This window comes from Apis florea, unplaced genomic scaffold, assembly GCF_048593485.1.
Source record: "Apis florea isolate Af1SG1 unplaced genomic scaffold, ASM4859348v1 contig_1914_pilon, whole genome shotgun sequence".
Taxonomy (NCBI): Eukaryota; Metazoa; Arthropoda; class Insecta; order Hymenoptera; family Apidae; genus Apis; species Apis florea.
Genome location: NW_028256504.1, coordinates 1,045,367 through 1,073,287, shown reverse-complemented (window position 1 = coordinate 1,073,287; position 27,921 = coordinate 1,045,367). Strand labels below are relative to the sequence as shown.

Sequence of the window (27,921 nt, the reverse complement as noted above, 5' to 3'; positions counted from 1 at the left end):
ATTTTGTCGAATATAAATAAGCTTCGAAAAAATTAATGTCAGAAATATAGTTATAAGCGATAGTAGATAATTAGCGTCACGTGATTATTAACTAGTAATATATTTAATATATCTAACATAATTGTATATCTATTTTTGAATTTCTTTAATTACTTCTTTTTTACAAATAATCCAAAAATATTATATTTTTCTACAAATATAAGAAAACATAGTATTTCGATCCTTGCATAAAAATTAAACTCGCGCATATATGTCACGTGTAGTAGCAAACATGTTAAGTCACAGAATCGACTATTAACAAATGTTTGATGGGAAGAATGATAAATAAAATTAAAATATTTGCGAAATTATAAAATATGATTAGATTCTTCAAGTTATGTGATTTAAATGTTAAGAAGATGGTTCTTTTTCTTTATTAATTTTTCACATTTGCTCATTACGTATAAATATATGCTGGTCATAAGTAACAAATATGAAAAAGTATCAAATGCCAATTTAAGTTTCGATCGAACTTTCGAATTCTGAATGTGTATATAGAATACATCGCTGTATAGAATCATAAGAAACCATCAAATTCTCTATAATATTCCTTTGTATGGGCCATATTTATATCAACTTTTGCCTGGATTGTTAATTTTTAAATTAAGTAAACTTAATTCATTATATTCTTCGATCCATAATAATTATACATTTCTAAACAATTTCAAGTTTGAAAATAAATATCTGATAGAACGGGCAAAACAAAATTTTGTAAAATTTTTAAACTACTCTTCTAAGGAATATATAAATCATATCACCTGTCACGTTGTAATCCTTAAAAAAAAAAAAATATCTACAACGAGATAATGAGAATATCGAAAATTCAAAAAAAAAAAATTTTTCTTTATCTCCGTGAAACGCGTCATTATCGTATATATATATATTGACCGACCGTTACTCAAAATTCCTGCATTTTGCGTACATAGTTTGTCATTTTGTAAAATATTTGTAGTATCCTAGGTAAGTGTTGCCTCATTGTAATTTTTTTTTGCAATTTTTCATTTCATCTAACAAAACGAAATATTTTCTAAAGAAAAAAATGACAAGGTGGTTATTGTTGGTGGTGTGCCTTGGCATAGCTTGTCAAGATATCAGAGGTGCCGCTGTTCGAGAAAATTCCTCGAAAAAAAACAATTTGACAAATACGTTAAATGTGATTTACGAATGGAAGTATCTCGATTATGATTTTGGTAGCGACGAAAGAAGACAAGCTGCGATTCAATCTGGAGAATATGATCGTATGAAAAATTATCCTTCCGACGTCGATCAATGGCATGGTAAAATATTTTAAATTAATACTAATTATTTCAAATAATTTAATATTCCAGTTTTATATTTTTCTAATATTCTTACGTTATATATAAGAATATTTCATGTTTTACATTTTTCGTTCAAGATAAAACTTTTGTCACCATGCTAAGATACGATGGTGTGCCTTCTTCTTTGAATGTGGTATCTGAGAAAACTGGCAACGGTGGACCCCTTCTACAACCTTATCCCGATTGGTCGTTTGCCAAGTACGAAGATTGTTCTGGAATCGTGAGCGCCCACAAAATTGCTGTATGATTATTTTTTCAGAATTAATTTTTCTTTCGAAAAGAGAGAAACTCGTATTGTATAGTATTGTGTTGTATGATACTTAGATCGATGAATACGAGAGATTGTGGGTTCTGGACTCGGGTCTTGTCAACAATGAACAATCCATGTGCTCCCCGAAACTGCTTGTCTTCGATCTGAATACCTCACAATTGCTTAAACAAGTCGAAATACCGCATAATGTTGCTGTAAATGCCATCACAGAAAAAGGAGGATTAGTATCTCTAGCTGTTCAAGCTATGGATCCTATAAATACTATGGTGAGTTTAAATTTTAAAAATAATTAAAAGTTTTCTTGGAAATTTTTTAAATAATTATTTTTCTTTTGTATTTGGTATATTATTTCTTATATAATAGAAATTTTTTATATGGTTTTAAATTAGAGATAATAATGTTATAATATATATATTGCAAATAAAACTGTAAATCAAATTTAAATAATAATTTTCAAAATAATAATTCTTGAACTTAAATCAAGAGAATTGAAATTTACATTATATATTATTTGTAAAAAAAAAAAAAGAATGATTTTGTAGCTTTCTTTGATGTTTGATGATTAGCAGAAAGTTAATCACGTTATATTATTTTCTTGTAAATTATATAATAAATACATATATCATTTTATAGAGATCATTTTCTATGAAGAATAACTGAATAACTATTATTCTAATAAGTAAAATACTTTTAGAATTGAAAAATTACAATTTTTCTTCAAAAACTATGTGTTCTGCAAAAATAGTCTATAGATTCACATATTCAGCATATTACGATTTATAAGAAACACTTATTAAAAATTTAAAATTACAAAACTAAAAAAAAAAATTAAAATCATTAACACATTATTAATTATAATACAATAATGATATAACAGGTGTACATGGCAGACAGAGAAGATGCTTTAGTCGTCTATCAAAATGCCGACGATTCGTTCCATCGATTGTCTTCCCATAACTCTAGATCTGATAAAATGTCGCACGGAAATTTAGCCTTGAAAGAGCTAGACAACAGAGTTTTTGGAATGGCACTTAGTCCCGTGACAAACAATCTTTATTACAGTCCTCCTTCTTCTCACAATTTGAATTATGTTAACACAGAATTATTAATGAACTTGCAAAATCAAGAAAATAACGTGCACCATGAAAGGTAAATACAAAAATAAATTTTGTAAATGTTCTGAAATAATTAAAATATTTTCTTATTATATAGTGTATTTATATGGAAATTTGTTTGGAGGATTGATTTTAAAATATTGTTTCTTGATTTATGAATCGTGATATATAATATTAAATATTTTTTAAATAGCATCTCTTCAAAATATTCAATTTTATTTTCTATGAAATGTTTCCAATGTTGAGGAATACTTTTAGATCAGATAAAAATAGAGCTATCTCTCTATTCAATGCAAATTTATTAATAAATTGCTTATTATTAATAATAAATAAATCTAAACATTAAAAAATAAATCTAAGAATCAATATTCCAAATAAGTTCCAGAATATCTTGTATATTTTTATTTAATTTCATATTTTTTATTAATTTCAGAGTCGAAGATGTTTTCAGTAGTCAATTATCCGCTAAAGCAATATCGAAAAATGGCGTAGTCCTTTTTGGACTGAATAATACTCTTGCTTGCTGGAACGAACATCAGTCACTTAACAAACAAAATATCGTTAGTAATTGCGAATATTTTTTAATCTTCCTTTTTTTCTTCTTAATTTTTTTTTTTCTATATTTTTTTGACACATTTCTTTTTACCAGATACTACTACCACATTAATAAACATGACATGAAAAAGATATATGTCACATTATCCCCACTGCTACATTTGGTAAAGACACGAGTCATGTGACACGAGTCACGTGATATATCCCTATACAGCAGTAATAGTGGGGATAAGAAGATTTCACTTATTTTCATGTATTATTTTCATGTAGAAATTGCGGTGTTTAGTAACGTACGAACAAATTTCTCTTTAGATTCGTATAAAAACAAATCTTTTTCTTTATATAAATCAATAATACTTTCGTTTTTCATTTAATTTTTAGTAATTAAATTAGTAAAAGATGTTTTGATTTGATTGATAGTCAATCAAATCAAATCGCTCAACACATGCAATTTTAAACATTTTATGAAAGTTATACGTGAGAAAGTTTGATATGTTATTAAATAATCGAATTTATTTAGTCATTTATGTTTTTATATGGGAACAAATGTTTCTTAGAAAGAGATTTTATTATAAATAAAAATGAAACCATTTTGAAATTACAGGATGTTGTAGCTCAGAATGAGACGCTTCAAATGGTCGTTGGTATGAAGATTAAACAAAACCTTCCACAATCTGGCAGGGTTAATAATGCGTCCCAAAGAAATGAATATTTGTTGGCTTTAAGCAACAGAATCGTGCGAAACGTGCTAAACAACGATCTTAACCTCGAACACGTGAACTTCCAAATTTTGGGCGCTAACGTAAACGACTTGATACGGAATACTCGTTGTGCAAATTCTGACAATCAGGATAATCATCATCAACATAATCATAACCGTAATCAAGCTCATCAATTTTCAAAATCTGACGATCAGAATAACAATCAACACAACAATCAAGCTCATCATTCTTCAAGATCAGACAATCAGAATAACAATCAACATAACAAGCAAGCTCATCATTCTTCAAGATCAGACAATGAAAATAACAATCACCATAACAATCAAGTTCATCATTCTTTAAAATCACATTAAACTCTGTTAATTAATCTTTTCTCTGTTAATGTAAATCAAATATTTTTCAAAATTTCGTTAATAATAAATAAATAAAGTAAATATCATTTTTCGTATAGTAACTTTCACATTTATTGCCCTAATTTTACAAGAATTATAATAACATAGAAATTGATAATTTTTAATCAGTTGATATTTAATATCACTGAACGAGTAAATGTTAGTAGTAGAAGTAACAGTTAACTTAAAGAGTTAAATGAAACAATTTGAAGTGATTGGATAATAGGACATCAAACGTGAAAGAATTATTTGAAATAACAGTTATTTCATTGGTTTTGACGCTTTTGCAAAATGTTTGGTCAAGATCATCGATTTCATATTTAATATAAATTTGATTCTTACAGTTATTCCAGCACTAATATATTCTGATTATTAAGCGGGTAGAACAAAAATATTCGAATTTTCTTTTATGCAAGTGTTTCTTCTATTGCTAAAAGCGGCCAAGGTCAATATTTTGTCATGTGACGTGTTTTTGTAACATAACAGTGACAAAGGAGATAAAACACTAATTGCAGGCATGGAAATGGAACTTTCATGGAATCCAAAACAAGTGCAAAAATTAACACGATGGTCAAGGTTTATTTATTAAATTATAATTTGAATTTGAATTTACATTAAACGAAGAGATAAAAATAGACTGAAATAGCTCTATCTCTATCTATCTCTTATCATTTTCTTCGTGTAATCCAATATTAAATTGTTTATATCTTGGTAAGCAAGCTTCAATCGATACCAACTTTTATATGATTCTTTTGGCCTAAGTCAAAGATATTTTAAAAGTATATTAACTCTTTTTATATTTTTGTGTAACAGGTATTAGCTGACAATATAGCATTAATTATTTACAATAATTTCGATTTGAATATGTTGGATTGTAATCTGGAACATCTGAAAATTTTTCAAAAAAGTATGAAATTTGAGATTATTTAAAAACAATGGAGAATTATGAGATCAAATCAACAATTTATCAGTAAGTATGATGATAATTTATTTTTAATTCAAACACCAGAACATTTTATGACTCAAAGGAGGAGTATCTTGAATTATCATTGTTTTTTTCGAATTTATAATTCGATCATCAAAATTAAACTTTTAATATTAAAATTTTTAAGAAATTTAGGTTCTTTTAAAAACACGCATAAAAATTTATGCGTTGAGGTTTAATAAATATATTTCTATCACCATTTATAAAAAAATATTTTACTTATTGCGATGAGATAGAAATATAGAAAAAGATTAGAAGTGTTAATTAATTTTGACGAGTACAAACAAACTTTGTGTAAATTAATGTCATAAATAGAGTTACAAGTGATAGTGATACTATTAGCTAGTAATATATATTCAACATAATTATTTATTTATTCACTTTTTAGTTTCATAAATTATTCATTATTTTTTTTTTATGTGTTTCAAATAATCGAATTGTTACATTTTTCTAAAAACATAAAAAAACATATTTTGACAATCTTCACATGAGAATTAATAGAAGTATACGTGTTTGTGTCACAAATAGTAGTAGTAACAAATTATCAAATCGACCGTATCAATAAGTGTTTGATGAGAAGAAAGATAAATAAAATTAAAATAATTAGAAATTGCAGGATCACCAATAAAAAGAGTTTATAAATTATTAACGATTTAAAAGTAAAGATTTTATTAATTTTCATATTTGCTTAAGTATGAAAATATATTTTTTCAAATTTTGAATTTGGATGTGAACTCACATTAGACAGAATAAAGGATTGTATCCAAACTAATCTGCAAAGATAACCAATAAATTCTCTATTTCCATCTCTTGTAGATTATATATACAACAACTATCTAGAATGCATTAATTTCTAAATAAATTAAATAAATACTATGCTATATAAAATTTTTCGAAGTAATGAATTATTTTTCATAAGCATTTATCTTAGAAGCAATTATTATCTCGATTAATAGTTTTCTAGAATTATGCATGAAGTAGAGACACAAAAAAAGAAAAACGGTTGTGTGACAATAGATAAACGAAATTCTGTAAAGTTCCTATTTAAATTATTTCTTAAGGGAAATAATAAATTACAACCTGTCGCATTTTAATTTTTTGAAAAACATTATTTACAACAAAATAAACAAAAAATTTAAAAATATAATTTACTTTATCTCTGTGAAGTACACGTCAGTACCATCTATATATTGACCGATCATTCGTCAAAATTCAACAACTGTTGCAGTTCACATTCACTCTACATTCTCTTAAAATTGTCGTTTCCAAAATATCTATAACATCCTAGGTAAGCATTCCACAAGTACATACAATTTTTTATTCGTCTGACAAGATAAAATATTTTGTAGAAAAATGACAAAGTGGTTATTGCTGGTGATGTATCTTGGCATAGCTTGTCAAGATACCACAAGCGCGGCTCATCCGAGAAAAAATTTGACAGATTCGATGAGTGTGATTCACGAATGGAAGTATCTTGATTATGATTTCGATAGCGATGAAAAAAGACAAGCTGCGATTCAATCTGGCGAATACGACCATACGAAAAATTATCCCTTCGATGTCGATCAATGGCATGGTAAAATATTTTAATTAATATTGTATTTTGCTTGACAACTTAATATTCAATTATTTTCGAATTTTTTGACTTTCCTATCGTAAAAAAATATCAAACGTTTTGCATTTTTTCAAGATAAAACATTTGTCGCTGTAATAAGATTCGATGGTGTGCCTTCCTCTTTGAACGTGATATCTGAGAAAACTGGCAACGGTGGACGCCTTCTACAACCGTATCCTGATTGGTCGTGGACGAACTATAAAGATTGTTCTGGAATCGTGAGCGCTTACAAAATTGCGGTAATTGAAACACTTTTTCTATGAATATCTTCAGAATTAAATTTTCTTTCGAAAGAAGAAAAATTATTGTATGATGTTTAGATCGACAAGTTCGACAGATTGTGGGTTCTGGACTCAGGTCTTATTAATAATATCCAACTCATATGCTCTCCAAAATTGCTTGCCTTTGATCTCAATACCTCACAATTGCTTAAGCAAGTCGAGATACCGCATGATATTGCCGTAAATGCTAGCACAGGAATAGGAGGACTTGTATCATTAGTTGTTCAAGATATGGATCTTATAAATACTATGGTAAGTTTCAACTATAAAAGTAATTAAAAGTTTTCATTTTCTTAAGAAATTTTTTAAATTATTTTTCTTTTGTATTTGATATTATTCCTTATATAATGGAAAATCTTTATGTGGATTTAAATAAAAAGATAATAATATTGCAGTATGATAAAAATAAAATCCATAATTTTTGAAATGATAAAATCATTCTTGAATTTAGATCAAAAAATTAAAATTTATATTATTTCGTTTTTATATATGTATATATAAAAAATGATTTCGTAGATTTTTTTTTTTTTTGATGTTTTCCTGTAGCAGGAAAATCGCATAAATCTTGTTCTTGGAAATCACTAATTTTTAAAAGATCTTAATAAAAATGTATTTTCTATGTTCCTTTAAACATATTTCTCTAAATCATTTCTCATCTATCGATAACAATTGAATAACACGATTCTAAAAGTATAAAATAAAATTTTAAAATTGAAAAATTATAATTTCTCTTAAAAAATGGTGGGAAAGATGATATGTAAATTTGCATTCTGTATATTAAAATTAATAAGAAGAATTTATTGAAAGTTACAAAATCAAAAAAAAAAAAAAAGGTAAAATCTAACGAACAATATTATTACTTAAAATACAATAATAATACAACAGGTATATATAGCAGACGACAGAGGTAACGCTTTAATCGTCTATCAAAATTCCGACGATTCCTTCCATCGATTGACTTCCAACACTTTTGATAACGATCTCAAATATTCTGAACTGACGGTCGCGGGAGAAAGTTTCACAGTGCATGATGGAATTTTTGGAATGGCACTTAGTCCCGTGACGAACAATCTTTATTACAGCCCTCTCACTTCTCACAGTTTGTATTATGTTAACACGGAACCATTCATGAAATTACAATATGACGAAAATAGCATGCAATATGAAGGGTAAATATAAAAATAATTTTTTAAATTTCATGAAATAAAGATAATTCACATTGTTAAATGGTGTGATAACATATTCGTGAAATTTCTTTGGAAAATTGATTGTAATGAAGAATATTTGTCAACTTATGAATCACGATTAATATGTGATGATAGTAAAATTAATTTTTAATTAAAAATTTTCAAATTGTCGAATGCACAGTTGCATTGAGAAACGCTATTAGATGAAACAAGACAGAAAAAATAGAATTCTCTCTCCGTCACGTTTAATGCAAATTTAAATTGCTAATAACTTAATAAATTTAATAAGCTTCAATCAGATATTTTTATACATCAAAACTAATATCTTTTAATTAATCTCACATTTTATATTAATTCCAGAATCCAAGATATTTTCAACACTCAATCGTCCGCTAAAATAATGTCGAAAAATGGCGTCCTTTTCTACGGACTTGTGAATAATTCAGCTATTGGTTGTTGGAACGAGCATCGACCACTTCAGAGCCAAAATATGGTTAGTAATTTTTCAACCTTTTTTTTTCTTGACACAGCTTTTTGTTTCAGCTGTTATTACTTAGCGTTTTTCTTCCGTATGAGAAGAATACATGATATTACATTGTCCCAATTATAATTTGACAGAGACACGAGTCACGTGAACGATTGTTTTTGATCAAGCAATTACAATGGAAATAATGTGACATCACGTGTTTTTTTCAACGAAGTATTTAATTCGTTTTCTTTGTAAAACTATGTTTATATTAATTACCTCTTAATCAGATCATTGAGATGTAATTTTTATTGCACAAACTTTTAGTTAAATTTATAAAAATGATTGAATTTGATCGTTGAATTCGATAGTCACATTAAAACATTAATTGAACATTGTTTTAGAATTTCTGTAAACATACACGAGGAGAGATGAATTGATAACACTTAATCAAATAATCGAATTTATGTTATTTATGTTTTTATAGCAACAAATGTTTTCTAGAAAGAAGTATAACAAAAAATGGAATTATATTTAAATTACAGGATATGGTCGCTCAGAATGAAGAGACACTTCAAATGATTATTAGTTTGAAAATTATGCGAAATCTTCCACATTCTGGAAGGATGAATAGAATTCACAGGAATGAATACATGTTGGCTTTAAGTAACAAAATGCAAAAAATAGTAAACAATGATTTTAATTTCAACAAAGTAAATTTCCGAATTTTGGGTGCGAATGTAAACGATTTAATAAAAAACACTCGTTGCGCAAATTTAAACACTCAGAATAATAATCAAAATAAACATAAGAATCAATCATTCTTCAAGATCACATTAAAATCTATAAATTAATTTTTTCTCGTGGTAAGTCGAATATTTTTAAAAATTTATTTGCATTTTAAATGAATAAAGTAAATATCGTTTTCGCATATCTTTCACTTTTATTGCCCTACCTTTAAAAAATTATAATAATATAGAAATTAACGTATACATGTGCTTATAATATTTTCAATACTTTTTATGTTATATTATTTAATATGATTAAATAAAAGTAGAAATAAAGATTAAGGAGTTAAACAAAACAGTCTGCAGTAATTGATAAAGAGATATAAAGCGTGAAAGAAGAATAAATTTCATAACAGTTTTTCCATACTTCATATAACAATTATTTAGTTAGTTACTTCATTGGTTTCAATGATTTTATAGTATTGTTTGTGAAAATTATCATTTTAAGTATAATATTAATGAATTACATGTAGATAGACTTCACTGATTTCACATCTAAATCTGATTTTTTAACAATTGATTGTTTCTTTCTCGATTTCGTTTTACTAAAACAGAATAATATTTTTTATGAATATAATAGAAATAAATTTTTATTCAAGTTTTTTTTTATGTTACGTATATTAATTTTTTATATATCAGCCATGAGTAAGTATCTCTCATTAGAAGTTGTCAAAGTTAAGCATCGTGACACGTAACATTTCTCTGTCTATAATTAGTAATGGAGATAATAAGACATCATGTATTGTAGTGTTGATATTTATCGCAGAGAAATTGACCTAATTTTAGTGAACAACATATTAAATATTGATAGCAAAATTAATATTTTTAAAATCATAAGCAATTTTATATTTGGATTAACATTAAAGATTGTTGCACAATTCTACATATTTCTTATATATTTTATTAACTTTCCATAGAAAAAGTACTATCTGCAAGCAGAATTAATATATTCAAGAAACATCTTTAAAGAAGATTCCCATTCGGAATCGTGAAAAACAAGTGCAAACATTAACATAATCAACGTAGAAAATTTTTCAAAAAAATATGAAATTTCGGATTGTGTAAGAACAATGAAACTTGCAGAATTAAAAAATCAAAAGAATAATCCATAATATCAGTAAATATAATAATAATTTATATTCAATTCAGAATATTTTATAGTTTGGAGGAGCAATGAATTATTATTATATTTTTGGGATTTAAAAAATGATAAATTTGCTGGAATGAAAATCAACTATTGACAAGAGAAAATACCGTTATTAATTATAAATATTCTCTAGACTTTCTTTATATATATACAGTATATATTCGTACAATTCAGTATATTCATCGAAAATTAAACTCGATTTAAATTTAAGAAGTGTAAATTCTTCTAAAATCATGAATAAAAATTCATGCGTGAGGTTAAATTAATACGTTTTTATCGCCATTTATAAAAAAATATTTTAGTTATATTAATTTTACATGATATGATAAAAATATAGAAAAAAGTTAGAAATTAATTAATGTTAATTAATTTTAACGAATAAATTTTATGAAAATTAATATTCAATATTAATAAGCAATGATGATACTATTAACTAGTAATATATCACGTATAATCATGAAGAATATATTTTTTCAAATTTTGATTTGATAAATACACAATGATAGAATATTAGTTGCATCTAAACTAATCTGCAAACGGAACCATTAAATTCTTTATATTCCATCTCTGATAAACTATATCTGTCTAAATTGCGTTAATATTTAAATAAATTAAATAAACATTGTTTTAAGTAATAATTTTCAATATAATTTCTATTTCTGAAAAATTATTTTTCATTAACATTTGTCTCAAAAGAAATTATCTCGATTAATAGTTCTTTAGAATTATGCATGAAGCAAAGACACGAACAAAGAAAAACGGCTATGTGACAGAACAGATAAATGAAATCATGTAAAGTTTCTACTTAAATTACTTCTTCAGGAAATATAAATTACAACCTGTCAAATTCTAATCCTTTAAAAAATATTCGCAACAAAATAAATAATAAATTTGAAAATTTAAAATTACAATTTACTTTACCTCTGTGACACGTCATTACCGCCTATATATACCAACCGTTAGTCAAAATTCAACAAATTCTGCAGTTCACATATACTCTGCGTTCTCTTGAAACTGTCGTTTGCAAAATACTTGCAGCATCCAAGGTAAGTGTTCCATATGTAAGATTTATAAACAATTTTTGGCTGACAAGATGAAATATTTTGTAGAAAAATGACAAGTTGGTTGTTGCTGGTGGTGTGCCTTGGCATAGCTTGTCAAGGTATCACAGGCGCCGCTGTTCAAAAAAATTCTTCGAGAAACTTGGCTAATTCCATGAACGTGATTCACGAATGGAAGTATCTTGATTACGATTTCGGTAGCGACGAAAAAAGACAAGCCGCGATTCAATCTGGCGAATACGACCATACGAAAAATTATCCCTTCGATGTCGATCACTGGCATGGTAAAATATCCGTATTTTAATTAATATTGTATTTTGCTTGTCGAATCAACTTAATATTCAATTATTTTCGTTATTTGAATTTCTCGATTTCTAAATCATTAAAATATATTCCACGTTACTTGTTCAAGATATGACTTTCGTCACTGTACTGAGATACAAAGGTGTGCCTTCTTCTTTGAACGTGATATCTGAGAAAACTGGCAACGGTGGACAGCTTCTACAGCCGTATCCTGATTGGTCGTGGGCGAACTATAAAGATTGCTCTGGAATCGTGAGCGCTTATAAAATTGCGGTAATTAAAATACTTTTTCTATAATGAATATCTTTAGAATTAAATTTTCTTTTGAAGGAAGAAAAATTCATTTTTTGTATGATGTTTAGATCGACAAGTTCGACAGATTGTGGGTTATGGACTCAGGTATTATCAATAATACTCAACCCATGTGTTCACCAAAATTGCATATCTTTGATCTCAATACCTCACAGCATCTTAAGCAAGTTACGATACCGCATGATATTGCCGTAAATGCCACTACAGGAAAGGGAGGATTAGAATATTTAGTTGTTCAAGCTATGGATCCTATAAATACTATGGTGAGTTTAACCTAAAAGTAATCCTTTTCATTTTCTTGAAAATTTTTTATTTTTCTTTTGTATTTGCTTATTTTCTATATAATGAAAATTTGAGGAGATAATAATATTGCAGTATAAAACAAATAAAATTCATAACTTTTGAAATAATTACATAATTTTCTAATTTAGATAAAAAAAAATTGAAGTATATATTGTTTCGCATTTATGTATAAAAAAAAATGATTTTGTAGCTTTTTTTGATGTTTTCCTTTAGCAATAAAAATTATTACATAATTTTCTCTAAAAATTAATCAATCACTAATTTTTATAAGATTTTAGTAAAAACGAAAATATAACTTTTGATGTACTTTTATCTTGGATCATTATTTAAATATTTAAATATTTATACTTTAATAATCATTGTGTTATTAATTATTTTCTACCAAATAATTTTTTTTCAAAAACTGCGTATTCTGGAAAAGATGATCTACAGATTTGTATTCAGTTATTTACATTAAAATTAATAAGAAAAATCTATTGAAAGTTACAAAATGAAAAGAAAAGTAAAATCGATCGAACAATGTTATTAATATTATATTATAATATAATAATGATACAACAGGTGTATATGGCAGATAATAAAGGTGATGCTTTAATCATTTACCAAAATTCCGATAATTCCTTCCATCGATTGACTTCCAACACTTTCGATGACGATCCCAGATATATCAAAATGATGGTCGCGGGAGAAAGTTTCACATTGCAAGATGGAATTTTTGGAATGGCACTTAGTCCCATGACAAACAATCTTTATTACAGCCCTCTCTCTTCTCGCAGTTTGTATTATATTAACACGGAACCCTTCATGAAATCACAATATGGAGCAAATAATATCCAATATAAAGGGTAAATATAAAAATAATTTTTAAAATTTTATGAAATAGTTATAATTCATTGTTAAATAGTATATTAACATATTTCTGAAATTTCTTTAGAAGATTGGTTGCGAAAAAGAATATTTATGAATTCTGATAATGTAATTTTAAGTATTTCTAATTAAAAATATTCAAATTGTTATTTGTCGAATGTTACATTCACAGTTTTACATTGAGAAAAACTGTTAGATGAAACCAAATAAAAAATATAGAATTCTCTCGTTGTCTCGTATTATCATCTAAAGCAAATTTAATTTGCGAAGAACTTAAAAAATAAACCACAGCCGATATTTTTATAGATCAAAATTAATATTGATGTGTTCCACATCTTATATATTTTTGTTTAATTCTACTTTTTTTTTTTTAATTCCAGAGTCCAAGATATTTTCAACACCGAATCGGCTGCTAAAATAATGTCGAAAAATGGTGTCCTCTTCTTCGGTCTCATGAATAATTCAGCTATTGGTTGTTGGAACGAGCATCAACCACTCCAGAGCCAAAATATGGTTAGTAATTTTTTAATCTTCTTTCTTTTCTTGACACATTTCTTTCAGCCGATACTATTTAGCGTTTTATTTCAGATGAGAAAAATACATGACGTTATATTGTCTTAATTACTGTAAATTTGACAAAAACTCGATGCTTTGGTCATGTAATAATCATAATAATGTGACGTCACATGTTTTTTTTTTTAATAAAGTGCTTAAATCGTTTTTTTTATAAACATATGTTTATTTGTATGTTATTTTAATTATCTCTTAATTAAATCATCGAGATAACTTTTTATTGTACAAAATTTTAGTTGAATTCATAAGAATGATTGAATTTGATCGATTCGATAATCACATTAAAAATTAATCAATATAAACAGTTTTAAAATTTCTGTAAACATGAGGAAGTTACAGATGCATTGACAACACTCAATTAAATAATTGAATTTATATCATTTATGTTTTAGCGACAAATGTTTTTTAGAAGGGAGTATAAATGAAAATAAAATTATTTTAAAATTACAGGATATGGTCGCTCAGAATGAAGTGACACTTCAAACGATCGTTGCTATGAAAATGATGCATCTTCCACAATCCAACAGGATGGATATGATGGATGGCATGGATAGCATGGATAACATGGATAACATGGATAACATGGATAACATGGATAACATGGATAACATGGATAACATGGATAACATGGATAACATGGATAACATGGATAACATGGATAGCATGGATAGCATGGATAGCATGAATAGGATGAATAGGATGAATAGGATGGATAGCATGAATAGGATGAATAGCTTGGATAGGATGGATAGGATGGATAGGATGGATAGGATGGATAGGATGGATAAGATGGATAGGATGAATAGGATGGATAGGATGAATAGGATGGATAGGATGAATAGGATGGATAGGATGGATAGGATGAATAGGATGGATAGGATGAATAGGATGGATAGGATAAATAGGATGGATAGAATGGATAAAATGGATAGGATGGATAGCTTGAATAAGATGGATAGGATGGATAGCTTGAATAAGATGGATAGGATGAATAGGATGGATAGGATGGATAGCATGAATAGTATGAATAGCATGAATAGTATGGATAGCATGAATAATATGGATAATATGAATAGCATGAATAAACAAATGAATGAATATATGATGGCTTTAAGTATGAAATTACAAAAATTTGTAAACAATGATTATAATTTCAATGAAGTAAACTTCCGAATTTTGGGTGCGAATGTAAACGACTTAATAATGAACACTCGTTGTGCAAATTCTGACAATCAGAATAACAATTAAAATAATTGTAACAATCAAGCTGATAGAATTCTTGATGTAAACCAAATATTCTTTAAAATATTCTTTATTTTAAATGTATAAAATAAATATCGTTTTTGCATGATATTTTTCACTTTTATTACCTATTTTTAAAAAATTGTGATAATGTAGAAACTAATGTGTATTTGTATTAGTTTAAATATTTTTTACATTGTATTTAATATGAATGAATGTAATGTAAAATAACAGATTAAGAAAGTAACCAAAATAATTTGAAAATAGTAATTGATACAAGAACATAAAACGTGAAAGAAAAATGAATTTTACATTACATTTGTAATAAGCAATATTATACTTTTTTCAAATTTTATATAACTATTTAGAATAGTAGTTATTTCATTAGTTTCAATGTTTTTGCAATATCTTTTGTGAAAATTGAAATGATTGTTTCTTTCTCAATTTCGTCTACTTTAAGAATTATCAATTACGTTTCTTATACTATCTAGTAGAATAAAAATAAATTTTTATTCAAATTTTTATGTTATGTATATTTTAATCCTTTATCTATTATCAAGAAGTAAGTATTCCCATTAAAAGTTACAAAAGTAACCATTATGACACGTGACGTTTTACTTTACACTTCTTCATAGACGAAGTACTTCAACAGAAAATAAAAATTATTTATAAGTTATGTATAATTTTAACTTATTTCGTGTAACTTCTTTTCTTTACTTGATTAGATACAATATTAATTACAGAAAGAATAATAATATTCATTTAACATTTAAAAAGTCAATTTTGAAAAACAAAGCAAGTACAAAAGTTAATATGATGATCAAGATTTATTTATTAAGATATTTATTTATAAAATATATAAAAAATTAGAATTAAATGAAGAGATATGAATAGAGTGAGATAGTTCTGTTTTTATCACATTTTTTGCACTTTTTTTGTACAATTCAACATTAAATTGTTTTTATCTTAGTAACCTGTAATTAATATCAATTTTTATGCTTCTTTTAAGTCAATCTTTCAAAAATATTTTAAAAGTATATCAACTCTTTTTATATTTTTGTACGATAGATACTCATAACTAGTAATATAGATTAAACATTTAATTAATTATTTACAATAATTTCAATCTGAGGTATGTTCGATTGTATATATACTATATAATATAATATACCCAAATGACGAAAAAAATTTGTTCAAAAATATATTAAATTTTGGGATTATTATTAAAAACAAAAGAATTTGCAAAATCACAATAATTGAGAAGCCAGAATATTTTATGATTCAGAGGAGCAATGTCTTGAATTATCATTGTATTTTTCGGATTTATAAATGATACAGTTGCTGGACTATTACTACTAACAAGAGAAAATATCGTTATTAACTACAAATATTCTTTAGACTTCTTTTATATATGTACAATATATATATTTTCGTTAATTTTATCATCAAAAATTAAATTTCAGTTAAATTTTTCAACTTAAAAAATGTAAAATTTTCTAAGGACAAGCATTAAAATATGTGCATTGAGGTTTAATTAGCACGTTTTTATCGCTATTTATAAAAAAATATTTGAATTAATTTAATTAAGTTAAATTAATTTTACATGATACGATAAAAATATAAAGAAAAATTAGAAATGTTAATTAATTTTAACGAATACAAATAAGTATTGTGAAAATTAACATTATAATTATGGTTACAAGCGATGATGATACTATTACTTTCATTAATTATTCGTTACATTTTTTATTTGTTTCAAATAATCGAATTTTTATATTTTTCTATAAACAAAACATATTTTGACCAATCTTCACATGAAAATTAAGTAAAAATGCTTGTGTCGTATAGTAACAAATATTTTAAATTATCGAATAGAGCATATCAACATGTTCGATGAAAAGAAAGATAAATAGAATTAAAATAATTAGGAAATTGCAGAATCGGCATTAATAAGAATATTAAAGTTTTATTAATTTTCATATTTTTAACTATGAAAATGTATTCTTTCAATTTTTTCAATTTTCAAATTCAGATATAAACACAGATAAATAGAATACATTGATTACATCTAAACTACAAAAAGAACTATAAAATTCTCTATAATCCATCTCTTGATTAGACTATACCAACTATTTGTCTACATTGCGTTAATTTTTAAATAAATTAAATAAACATTGTTTTACATAAAATTTTTCAGTAGAATTTCTATTTTTAAAAAATTATTTTTCACTAGCATTTGTCTTAAAAGCAATTATTATTCGATTAATAGTTCTCTAGAATTATGCATGAAGCAAATACACAAATAAAAAAAAAAGGCTATGTGACAGAACAGATAAATGAAATCATGTAAAGTTTCTACTTAAATTACTTCATTAAGAAATATAAATTATAGCCTGTCACATTAATCCTTTAAAAAATATTTAAAATAAAATAAATAAAATATTAAATTTAAAATTACAATTTATTTTACATTAGTGAAGTATACGTCATTGCTGCCTATATATCGCCCGACTGTTAGTCAAAATTCAACAAATTCTGCAGTTCACATACACTTTGCGTTCTCTTGAAACCATCGTTTGCAAAATATTTGCAGCATTCAAGGTAAGTGTTTCATAGGTACTATTTTTAAGCAATTTTTTATTCGGCTGACAAGACGAAATATTTTGTAGAAAAATGACAAGTTGGTTGTTGCTGGTGGTGTTGAGTGTTGACATAGCTTGTCACGGCATCACAGGTGCCAACATTATTCCAGAAAATTCTTCGAGAAACTTGGTAAATTCGTTAAACGTGATTCACGAATGGAAATATATTGATTATGATTTTGGTAGCGACGAAAGAAGACAAAATGCGATTCAATCTGGCGAATATGATCATACAAAAAATTATCCCTTCGACATCGATCAATGGCATGGTAAAATATTCGTATATCATTTAATAATGCATTTTGTTTATCAAGATACGTAATATTCAATCATTTGAATTTTTCAATTTTTGAATCATTAAAATATTTTCCACATTCTACATTTTTTATTCAAGATAAGATTTTTATCACCGTAATAAGATACGATGGTGTACCTTCTTCTTTGAACATAATATCCGATAAAATTGGCAATGGTGGACGCCTTCTACAACCGTATCCTGATTGGTCGTGGACGAATTACAAAGATTGCTCTGGAATCGTGAGCGTTTATAGAATTGCGGTAATTGAAATACTTTTTCTATGAATATTTTCAGAATTAAATTTTCTCTTGAAAAAAAAAAAAATTCATTTGTTGTATGATGTTTAGATCGACAAGTTTGATAGATTGTGGGTTTTGGACTCAGGTCTTGTCAATAATACTCAACACATGTGTTCTCCAAAATTGCTTGCCTTCGATCTGAATACCTCGCATTTGCTTAAGCAAATCCACGTACCGCATGATATTGCTGTAAATGCCACCACAGGAAAAGGAGGACTAGTATTTCTAGCTGTGCAAGCTGTTGATCCTATAAATACTATGGTGAGTTTAACCTATAAAAGTAATCGTCTTCATTTTCTTGGAAATTTTTTATTTTTCTTTTGTGTTTCGTTATTTCCTATATAATAGAAATTCTTTGTATGGTTTTAAATTAGAAATAATAATGCCACATGATGTATGATATAAATATGATTCATAAGTTTTGAAATAGTAAAATAATTCTTAATTTAGATTAATGATAAAAGATTAAAAAATTAAAATTCACACTAATTCGCTTTTATATAAACAAAAAAATGATTTTGTAGCATTTTTTTTATTTCTTTTAGCAAAAAAATTTATTAAATAAATTTAAAATTTATCATTAAATTTTCTTGCAAAACAAATTTATTCATTTTTGAAAGATTTTAGTAAAAATATATGTGTTTTCGATGTTCTTTTATTTTGAATCATTACTTAAATATCATTACTTTAAATATTTATAATTTAATAATTATTATGTTAATAATCATTATTAATCATTAGTAGGGAGAAATTCGTTCGGGAAAAATCATTTCCCATCGATACTATTAAATAATTACTGTTCTAAAAGATTACTGTATTCTGTATTCTGGGAAAGATGATTTGCAGATTAATATTCAGTTATTTACATTAAAATTAATAAGAAAAATTTATTGAAATTTCTATCGAAAAATATTGTATAAAATTGTATAAAACGTAAGAATGATACAACAGGTGTATATGTCAGACAACAGAGGTAATGCTTTAATCATCTACCAAAATTCCGACGATTCTTTCCATCGATTGACTTCCAACACTTTCGATTACGATCCCAGATATATCAAAATGACAATCGAAGGAGAAAGTCTCACATTAGAAGATGGAATTTTTGGAATAGCAGTTAGTCCCGTGACGAACAATCTTTATTACAGCCCTCTCTCTTCTCATGGTTTGTATTACGTTAATACGGAACCATTCATGAAATCACAATATGGAGGAAATGACGTGCAATATAATGGGTAAATATAAAAATATAATATGATATAATATAATAAATATAAAAATAATTTTTAAATTTTACGAAATAGTCCATTATCGAATAATCTGTTAATATAGAATAATTTTGAAAAATTGGTTCTAAAACAACTTTTCAACTTCTGTTTCGTGGCCATTATAATTTTAAATATTGAAGTTGTTTTTTACGTACAGTTCACATTGTTGGAGGAAACAAAGTAAAGAATATAGAATTCTACCTTTGTTTACTATCTACTATCTTTGTATTACTATCTAAATATAAATTTAAATTGCTAATAGCTTATAAATAAGCCTCAACTGATATTTTTATACATAATGATTAATATTTTTTATTTAGCCTCGATTTTATATATTTTTTATTAATTTCAGAGTTGAGGACATTTACAATACTCAATTATCCGCTAAAGCAGTATCGAAAAATGGTGTCCTCTTCTTCGGTCTTGTACATAATTCAGCTGTTGGCTGCTTGAACGAGCATCAACAAATTCAGAGACAAAATATCGTTAGTAATTGCGGATATTTTTTAATCTTCCTTCTTTTTATCACACTATTTTCTTCGAACATTTCTTCCAACTATTATTATTTAATATCTTTTTTTTTCTATATGAGAAGAATACATAATGTTACATTGTTCCAATTACCAAATAAAAAAAGAAATTATTTTAAAATTACAGAATATGGTCGCTCAAAATAAAGAAACACTTCAAATGATCATTGGTATGAAAATTTTAGAAGATTTGCAACAATTTGGCAAGATAAATAGGACTCAAAGGAATGAATATATGTTGGTTTTAAGTAATAGATTACAGAAATTAGTAAACAATGATTTTAATTTCGACGAAGTAAACTTCAGAGTTTTGAAGTGCAAATGTAAATGACTTAATAAGAAACACTCGTTGCGCAAATTATGATATTCAGAGTAATAATAAGAATAACAATTAAAATAACCGTCAATAACAATCAAACTCATCATTTTTTAAGATCACATTAAAATCTGTTACTTAGTCTTTTCTCGATGTGAACTAAATATTTTTCAAAATTTCATTGCATTATAAATGAATAAAGTAAATATCGTTTTCGCATGATATCTTTTTTTTATTGTTCTATCTTTAAAAATTATAACAATATAGAAATTAACGTGTACTTGTATTTATATTTTAAATAATATTTATAGTTTAAATATCTTACATTATATTTAATACGAATAAGTGAATGAAAGTAATAAGTTAAAGAATTAAATAAAAAGTTTGAAAGTAATAATTGATAAAGGAACATAAATCATGAAAGAAAAAAAGAATTTCATATTACGAATATTATACTTTTTCTAAATTTTATATAACGATTATTTAGAATAGCAGTTACTTCATTGGTTTCAATGTTCTTACAATTTTGAATAATTACATAAGGATACATTGATTTCATATTTATATCTGATTCTTTGACAATTATCCAAGCATTAACATATTCTGATAATTAATTGTCTCTTCCTCGATTTCGCTCACTTTATTAGGCAGAAATAACATTTTTTATGTAAATAAAATAGAAATAAAGTTTTATTCAATTTTCCTTTTACGATATGTATTTTAATCCATCACCTACGAATAAATATTTTTATTAAAATTTGCCAAAGTTCTGTTAATAATATAGTATTGACTATGGGAATTTATTTTAGTGTCACAAAGTGTTTTAGATTAGTGTCAATTCTAATCTAAAACATAATAAATTGAACAAAGAAAATTTTGTAAAAAAAAAAAGTGAAATTTGGGATTATATAAAAACGATAGAACTTACAGAATTACAAGATGAAAACAGCAATTTACGATATTAATAAATATGATGATAATTTTTATTTTAGAAACCAAAATATCTTACGAATTAAAGAGAGAATATCCTTATTATTAATAAATATTTTCTATACTTCTTTTTGTTCATTATATTTGCTATTATTAAAATATTATTATATTTAAATGCTCTTCTTTTTTCTTTTTAAATAATCCTACAATATAGGATTATTCTTGTGTATTTTAGACACGTATACAAGCTGCAAAAAGACCATTTATTAGACATTTTATCTAAATAATCAACATAAATTCAGATCATGAATTAAAAGTTGATTAATTTAAAAAATTTAAGATCCTTTAAAAGCACATATAAATTAATGTGTTTAATTAACACGTTTCTATCGCCACACGTTAAAACAAATATTTTAGTTACATTAATTTAACATGATATGATAAAAATGTAAAAAAAGATTAGAAATATTAATCAATTTTGTCAAATACAAATAAGTTTCGAGAAAATTAACGTCAAGAAGTTATAGTTATAAGCGATAGTAATATTAACGTCATGTGATTATTTATTTAACTAGTAATTTAATATTTAAATTATAAATAACATTATATATTTACTAATTTTAAATTTCTTTAATTATTTGTTATTTTTCCTTTTCTATTTTTCAAATTATTTTTATTTTCTATAAACATAAAGAAACATATTTTAAACAATTTTCATATGAAAATTAAATACACATATTTATATCACGTATTAGAAGACATATTAAATTATCGAATCGACCATATTAGTAAATGTTTGATGGGAAGAAAAGTAAAATTAAAATTATGAAATTATGAAATTACAGAATATGATCGCTAATAATGAGATTATTAGTAATTCTACAGTCAAGATTTTCAAATTTTTATTTCTTATTTAACTCACCATATGTGAATATAAATATATTGATTTTGAATGATAAATATTAAAAAATATTAAATGAATTGAATTTTGATTGCAGATATAAACATATTAGTATAGTACATTCATTCTATCAGATCAATTTGCAAAAGAAGTCAATAATTTTACAATTCGTATCTCTGTTACATAATTTTTACATATACACCAACTTTTCGTTTAAATTTCTAAATAAATTCAATATAATTAATATAAATATTCTATTTTTAAAAAATTGCTCTACACACTTTTTTTTAGAACTAAATACCATCTTAATTAATAGTTTTTTCTATATGAAGCTAAACACACATACGCACAAAAATAGAGAAGTGACAAAGAAATAAAATTCCTTAAAATTTTTAGTTAAGCTAGCGATTTCAGTTAGGCCAGGAAATATAAATTATAACCTGTCACATTTTAATTTTTTAAAAAATATCTACAACAAGATAAACGAAAATTTTGAAAATTTAAAAAAACAATTTATTTTATCTTTGTGAAGGACATGCCATTATCACTTATATATATATTGACCAAAATTTAACAGTTCCTTACACTCTGCCTTGAAATTGTCATTCGTAAAATATCTGCGGCATCCTAAGTAAGTGTTTCCATATACCTCAATTGTAATATTTATTTACAATCTTTCATTTGTCTGACAAAACGAAATATTTTATAGAAAAAATGACAAGGTGGTTGTTTATGGTGGCATGCCTTGGCATAGCTTGTCAAGGCGCTACTGTTCGAGAAAATTCTGCAAAAAACTTGGAAAATTCGTTGAACGTAATTCACGAATGGAAATATATTGATTATGATTTCGGTAGCGACGAAAGAAGACAAGCTGCGATTCAATCTGGCGAATATGACCATAGAAGAAATTATCCCTTCGACGTCGATCAATGGCGTGGTAAAATTTTCGTATTTTAAATTATTATTGCATTCTGATCGTCGAAACATTTAATATTCAATAATTTTCATCATTCATTTTCCTTCATTTTTGAATCATTAAAAATGATATTCCACTTCTTGTTTAAGATAAGACTTTTGTCACCGTACTAAGATACGATGGTGTGCCTTCTACTTTGAACGTGATATCCGACAAAACCGGCAACGGTGGACGCCTTCTACAACCATATCCTGATTGGTCGTGGGCTGAGTATAAAGATTGCTCTAAGATAGTGAGCGCTTTCAAAATTGCGGTAATTGGACATTTTTTTCTATGATTATCATTAGAATTAAGTTACCTCTTCAAAGAAAAAGAAGATTCATTTATTGTATAATGTTTAGATTGACAAATTCGACAGATTGTGGGTTCTGGATTCAGGTCTTATCAATAGAACTCAACCTGTGTGTGCTCCAAAGTTGCATGTCTTTGATGTGAAGAACTCACAACATCTTAAACAAGTCGAGATACCACATGATATTGCCGTAAATGTCACCACAGGAAAGGGAGAACTAGTGTCTCTAGTTGTTCAAGCCGTGGATCCTATGAATACCTTAGTGAGTTTAAATTATAATTAAAATTTTAAATTAGAGATAATATTATTGCAGTATGATAAAAATTAGATCAAAGAATTGAAATTTACAATATTATACTATATTTTTTATATAAAATACTTTTATATTTTTATATAAAAACAAAATGATTTTATAACTTTCTCTGATGTTTTCCTTTAGCAGAAAAATTGATCACATTAAGTTAGATTTTTTTACATATCATTAATTTTTATAAAATTTTTAGTAAAAATGAATGTATTTTCGATGTTTTTTTATTTGAATCATTGCTTAACCATATTTGGATATTTATAATCAGTTTTATTATTTTGACTGAAAGAATTAATTTTAAAGAACAATTGAATAACTACTATTAAAAATTATGTATTCTAGGAAAAATGACTTTTAGAATCTCATTGAGCACAAAATTTATAAAAAATATACGTAATGAAAGTTATAAAATCAAGGAAAAATTATAATCTATTAAACAATATTATTATTTATAATATAAGTTATATTGTGATAATGATAATATAACAGGTGTACATAGCAGATCACAAGGGTGATGCTTTAATCGTCTACCAAAATTCCGATGATTCCTTCCATCGACTGACATCTAACACTTTCGATTATGATCCCAAATATGCCAAAATGACAATCGATGGAGAAAGTTTCACACTGAAAAATGGAATTTATGGATTGGCACTTAGTCCCGTGACGAACAATCTTTATTACAGCCCTCTCGCTTCCCATGGTTTGTATTATATTAACACGAAACCATTCATGACATCACAATTTGAAGAAAATAACGTGCAATATGAAGGGTAAATATAAAAGTAATTTTTTAAATTTTAAAATAAAATAATGTTAAATAATGTATTAATATGTTCGTGGAACTTTTCTATAAAATTGATTCAAGAATAATGTTTCAACTTATCTACCTTTACATAGCATCGTATTCTTGATTAATTGTACATTTCCTATTAATTTCAGATCTCAAGATATTTTGAACACACAATCAATGGCTAAAGCAGTATCGAAAAATGGCGTCCTCTTTGTCGGACTCGTAGGTAATTCAGCTCTTGGCTGTTGGAACGAACATCAACCACTGCAGAGACAAAATTTAGTTAGTAATTTTTTATCATTTTTCTTTTTCCTCATATTTTTTTTGTCACATTTTCTTGTCACATTTCTTCCTATCAGACGCAATTACCACTATAACCGAACGTGAATTTTCACATGAGAACACAGCTAGATTTGACTGAAACAGGAGTCACGTGACATGATGCAAAACTTGCTTTGCTGTAAAGTCACGTGATGTACATCTGTGCAGCACTAATAGTGGGGATAATGTAATGACATATTCTTTTCGTGCATGAATTTGCAATGTAAAGTAATAGATAACGTAAAGTTAAATTTCTCTATATCTATAGATTTATATAAGTATATTTTTTCTCTTATATACATTAATAATTTAATAATTTTCGTTTTTTTCTACTGTTTTTTTTCTTTTTATAAAATTTGTTTATTTTCTTTTAAAATTATATTTAGAATTTTTTAATCGAACAATCGAATTATAACTTTGAATGAGTAAGAATTGTATAAATTTTTAGTTAATTTAGTAGATGTTTCAATTTGATCGAGTCGACAGTGGATTAAAAGTTATTTAATATAAACGCAGTTTTCTCTATAAACATATGTGAGAAATTTATAGTATGTTGAAAACACTTAATTAAATAATCGAATTTATGTAATTTATGTTTTCAAAGCAACAAATATTTTTTATATATGATGAAATATAAATAAAAATGAAACTATTTTTAAATTACAGGAAATCGTCGCTCAGAATGAAAAGACACTTCAAATGATCGCAGGTATGAAAATTAAGGAAGAGCTTCCACATTTCGTAGGACACAACAAACCTGTGAAAGATGAATATATGTTAGTTTTAAGTAACAGAATGCAGAAAATAATAAATAATGATTTTAATTTTGACGAAGTAAACTTCCGAATTTTGGGTGCGAATGTAAAGAAATTAATAAGAAACACTCATTGCGCAAATTCTAACAATCAAAATGATAACACACAGAATGGTAACCATTGGAATATTAACAATCAAAATGGTAATAATTGGAATATTAACAATCAGAATGTTAATAATCAGAATGATAATAATCAGAATGATAATAATCGGAATGATAATAATCAGAATGATAATCAAGCTCGTCGTTCTTTAAAATTGCATTAAAATTAATTAATTAGGATATAAACCAAATATTTTTTAAAATATTTTCTCGATGTAAATCAAATATTTTATAAAATCTTTTTACATTACATTATAAATGAATAAAATAAATATTATTTTTGCATAATATTTTATTACCTTACTTTTAAAAATTATAATAATACAGAAATTAACGTGTACTTGTATTTATATTTCTAACATTATATTTAATATGAATGAGTGAATGAATGCAGTATATCGTGAAGTAATAGAAATGAAATGATAAGAATTAAATGAAACAATTTGAAAAAATTAATTTGTAATAAGACATCGAGCGTGAAAAAAAATGGATTAATTTAAAATAAAAGATACTTCATCGTTTTAAACAATTTTATTTGTAATTATTTATATAAAGATACACATTATCGATTTCACATCTAAACCTTCTTCGACAATTATCCCAACATTAATGTATTTTGATAATTATTGTCTAAATAGAATAGAAAGAAAATATTCGAGTTTCCTTTTATATTATGTATTTTAATTCTTTATTTATTATTCACGATTGAGATTATCACTCATTAATAAGCAGCTATTCCCTTTATTATTAAAAGCATCGCATCGTGTCACGTGACGTGCTCTGCTTGCAATATAACTATGGTAGTGGGGATAATGTGACGTCACATATTCTTCTAGTGTTCAAATTTGTTTGCAAAGGAATTGAATTAGTGCTAAAGTGAATAGTATATTGAACATAAATAGAAAAATTAATATTTTCAAAATTATAATCAATTTTCATTTGATTAACACATTGTTTCTGTATCAAGGATTTAATTTTATTTATTTATTTAACAAAAAAAGAAATTATATATTACAATGTATAAATGATTAATTTTTGAACACATGATTATTACTACTCTTTTCATTTATTATCGAATATTATTATTTATTAAAGCATTAATATATTATCAAGAATTAATATAGGGAACGTTATTATATATTTACATTTTTATTAAAGAATCGATTCTCTAGTTCAATACAAGTATAAAAGTTAGTCATGGTTTATTTATTAAATTATGAATTTGGAATTTGCATTAAATAAAGACATATAAGTAGAGCTCTATCTTTATTACATTTTTTCACTTTCTTTATGTAATCGAATATTAAATTATATATAATTTGATAAATAAACTTTAATCGATATTTTTTTATATTTCTTTTATATTTTTTTTTTTTTTGATCTCTAAATTAGTTTTTCAGAAATATATTAATATCGTTTAAATGTGCAACATATATGTACGCAGCAAACATGACATGTTAATTTCAATTGATTTCGAGCATTTTCGATTAAAATCTTGAATATAATATATTCATGATCGATGGAGAAAATTGTTCAATTGTTTAAAAAATATAAAATTTCAAAATATGTCGGAATTCGCAAAATCA

At 25.7% G+C, this 27,921-nt stretch overlaps 5 protein-coding genes and 1 long non-coding RNA gene across 7 annotated transcripts; 5 read left to right on the top strand and 1 right to left on the bottom strand.

Moving 5' to 3' along the window:
- Window positions 1-938: 938 nt before the first annotated feature.
- Mrjp4 (major royal jelly protein 4) lies at window positions 939-4,460 on the top strand. Its single transcript, XM_003695109.4, has 7 exons — window positions 939-999; window positions 1,073-1,316; window positions 1,436-1,599; window positions 1,683-1,895; window positions 2,507-2,778; window positions 3,178-3,304; window positions 3,904-4,460. The coding sequence occupies exons 2-7, from the start codon at window positions 1,079-1,081 to the stop codon at window positions 4,372-4,374; spliced, it is 1,485 nt and encodes a 494-aa protein (XP_003695157.2). The 5' UTR covers window positions 939-999; window positions 1,073-1,078; the 3' UTR covers window positions 4,375-4,460.
- A 2,089-nt stretch (window positions 4,461-6,549) lies between these two features.
- On the top strand, window positions 6,550-9,880 carry Mrjp6 (major royal jelly protein 6). Its single transcript, XM_086914601.1, has 7 exons — window positions 6,550-6,686; window positions 6,748-6,974; window positions 7,089-7,252; window positions 7,334-7,546; window positions 8,180-8,463; window positions 8,842-8,974; window positions 9,493-9,880. The coding sequence occupies exons 2-7, from the start codon at window positions 6,752-6,754 to the stop codon at window positions 9,799-9,801; spliced, it is 1,326 nt and encodes a 441-aa protein (XP_086770727.1). The 5' UTR covers window positions 6,550-6,686; window positions 6,748-6,751; the 3' UTR covers window positions 9,802-9,880.
- Window positions 9,881-11,487: 1,607 nt separating this feature from the next.
- Mrjp5 (major royal jelly protein 5) lies at window positions 11,488-15,654 on the top strand. Its single transcript, XM_086914592.1, has 7 exons — window positions 11,488-11,928; window positions 11,992-12,227; window positions 12,356-12,519; window positions 12,609-12,821; window positions 13,423-13,706; window positions 14,109-14,241; window positions 14,752-15,654. Exons 2-7 carry the CDS (start codon window positions 11,996-11,998, stop codon window positions 15,547-15,549), a joined length of 1,824 nt encoding a protein of 607 aa, XP_086770718.1. The 5' UTR covers window positions 11,488-11,928; window positions 11,992-11,995; the 3' UTR covers window positions 15,550-15,654.
- Window positions 15,655-17,998: 2,344 nt separating this feature from the next.
- LOC147658590 (major royal jelly protein 6-like) lies at window positions 17,999-21,118 on the top strand. Its single transcript, XM_086914571.1, has 7 exons — window positions 17,999-18,144; window positions 18,213-18,454; window positions 18,580-18,743; window positions 18,831-19,043; window positions 19,734-20,017; window positions 20,403-20,535; window positions 20,708-21,118. The coding sequence occupies exons 2-7, from the start codon at window positions 18,217-18,219 to the stop codon at window positions 20,909-20,911; spliced, it is 1,236 nt and encodes a 411-aa protein (XP_086770697.1). The 5' UTR covers window positions 17,999-18,144; window positions 18,213-18,216; the 3' UTR covers window positions 20,912-21,118.
- A 220-nt stretch (window positions 21,119-21,338) lies between these two features.
- Window positions 21,339-23,404, bottom strand: LOC116414655 (uncharacterized). Of its 2 annotated transcripts, none has more exons than XR_015294247.1 (3): window positions 23,267-23,404; window positions 21,825-22,074; window positions 21,339-21,628 (listed from the first exon to the last, which is right to left on the bottom strand). It is a non-coding gene; the product is annotated as an uncharacterized LOC116414655 (long non-coding RNA). The 2 variants fall into 2 exon arrangements; XR_004225187.2 differs by having other exon boundaries at window positions 21,906-22,074.
- A 37-nt stretch (window positions 23,405-23,441) lies between these two features.
- On the top strand, window positions 23,442-26,625 carry LOC116413845 (major royal jelly protein 2-like). Its single transcript, XM_086914532.1, has 6 exons — window positions 23,442-23,664; window positions 23,793-23,956; window positions 24,045-24,257; window positions 24,792-25,075; window positions 25,245-25,377; window positions 26,083-26,625. Exons 1-6 carry the CDS (start codon window positions 23,442-23,444, stop codon window positions 26,497-26,499), a joined length of 1,434 nt encoding a protein of 477 aa, XP_086770658.1. The 3' UTR covers window positions 26,500-26,625.
- Window positions 26,626-27,921: the final 1,296 nt, after the last annotated feature.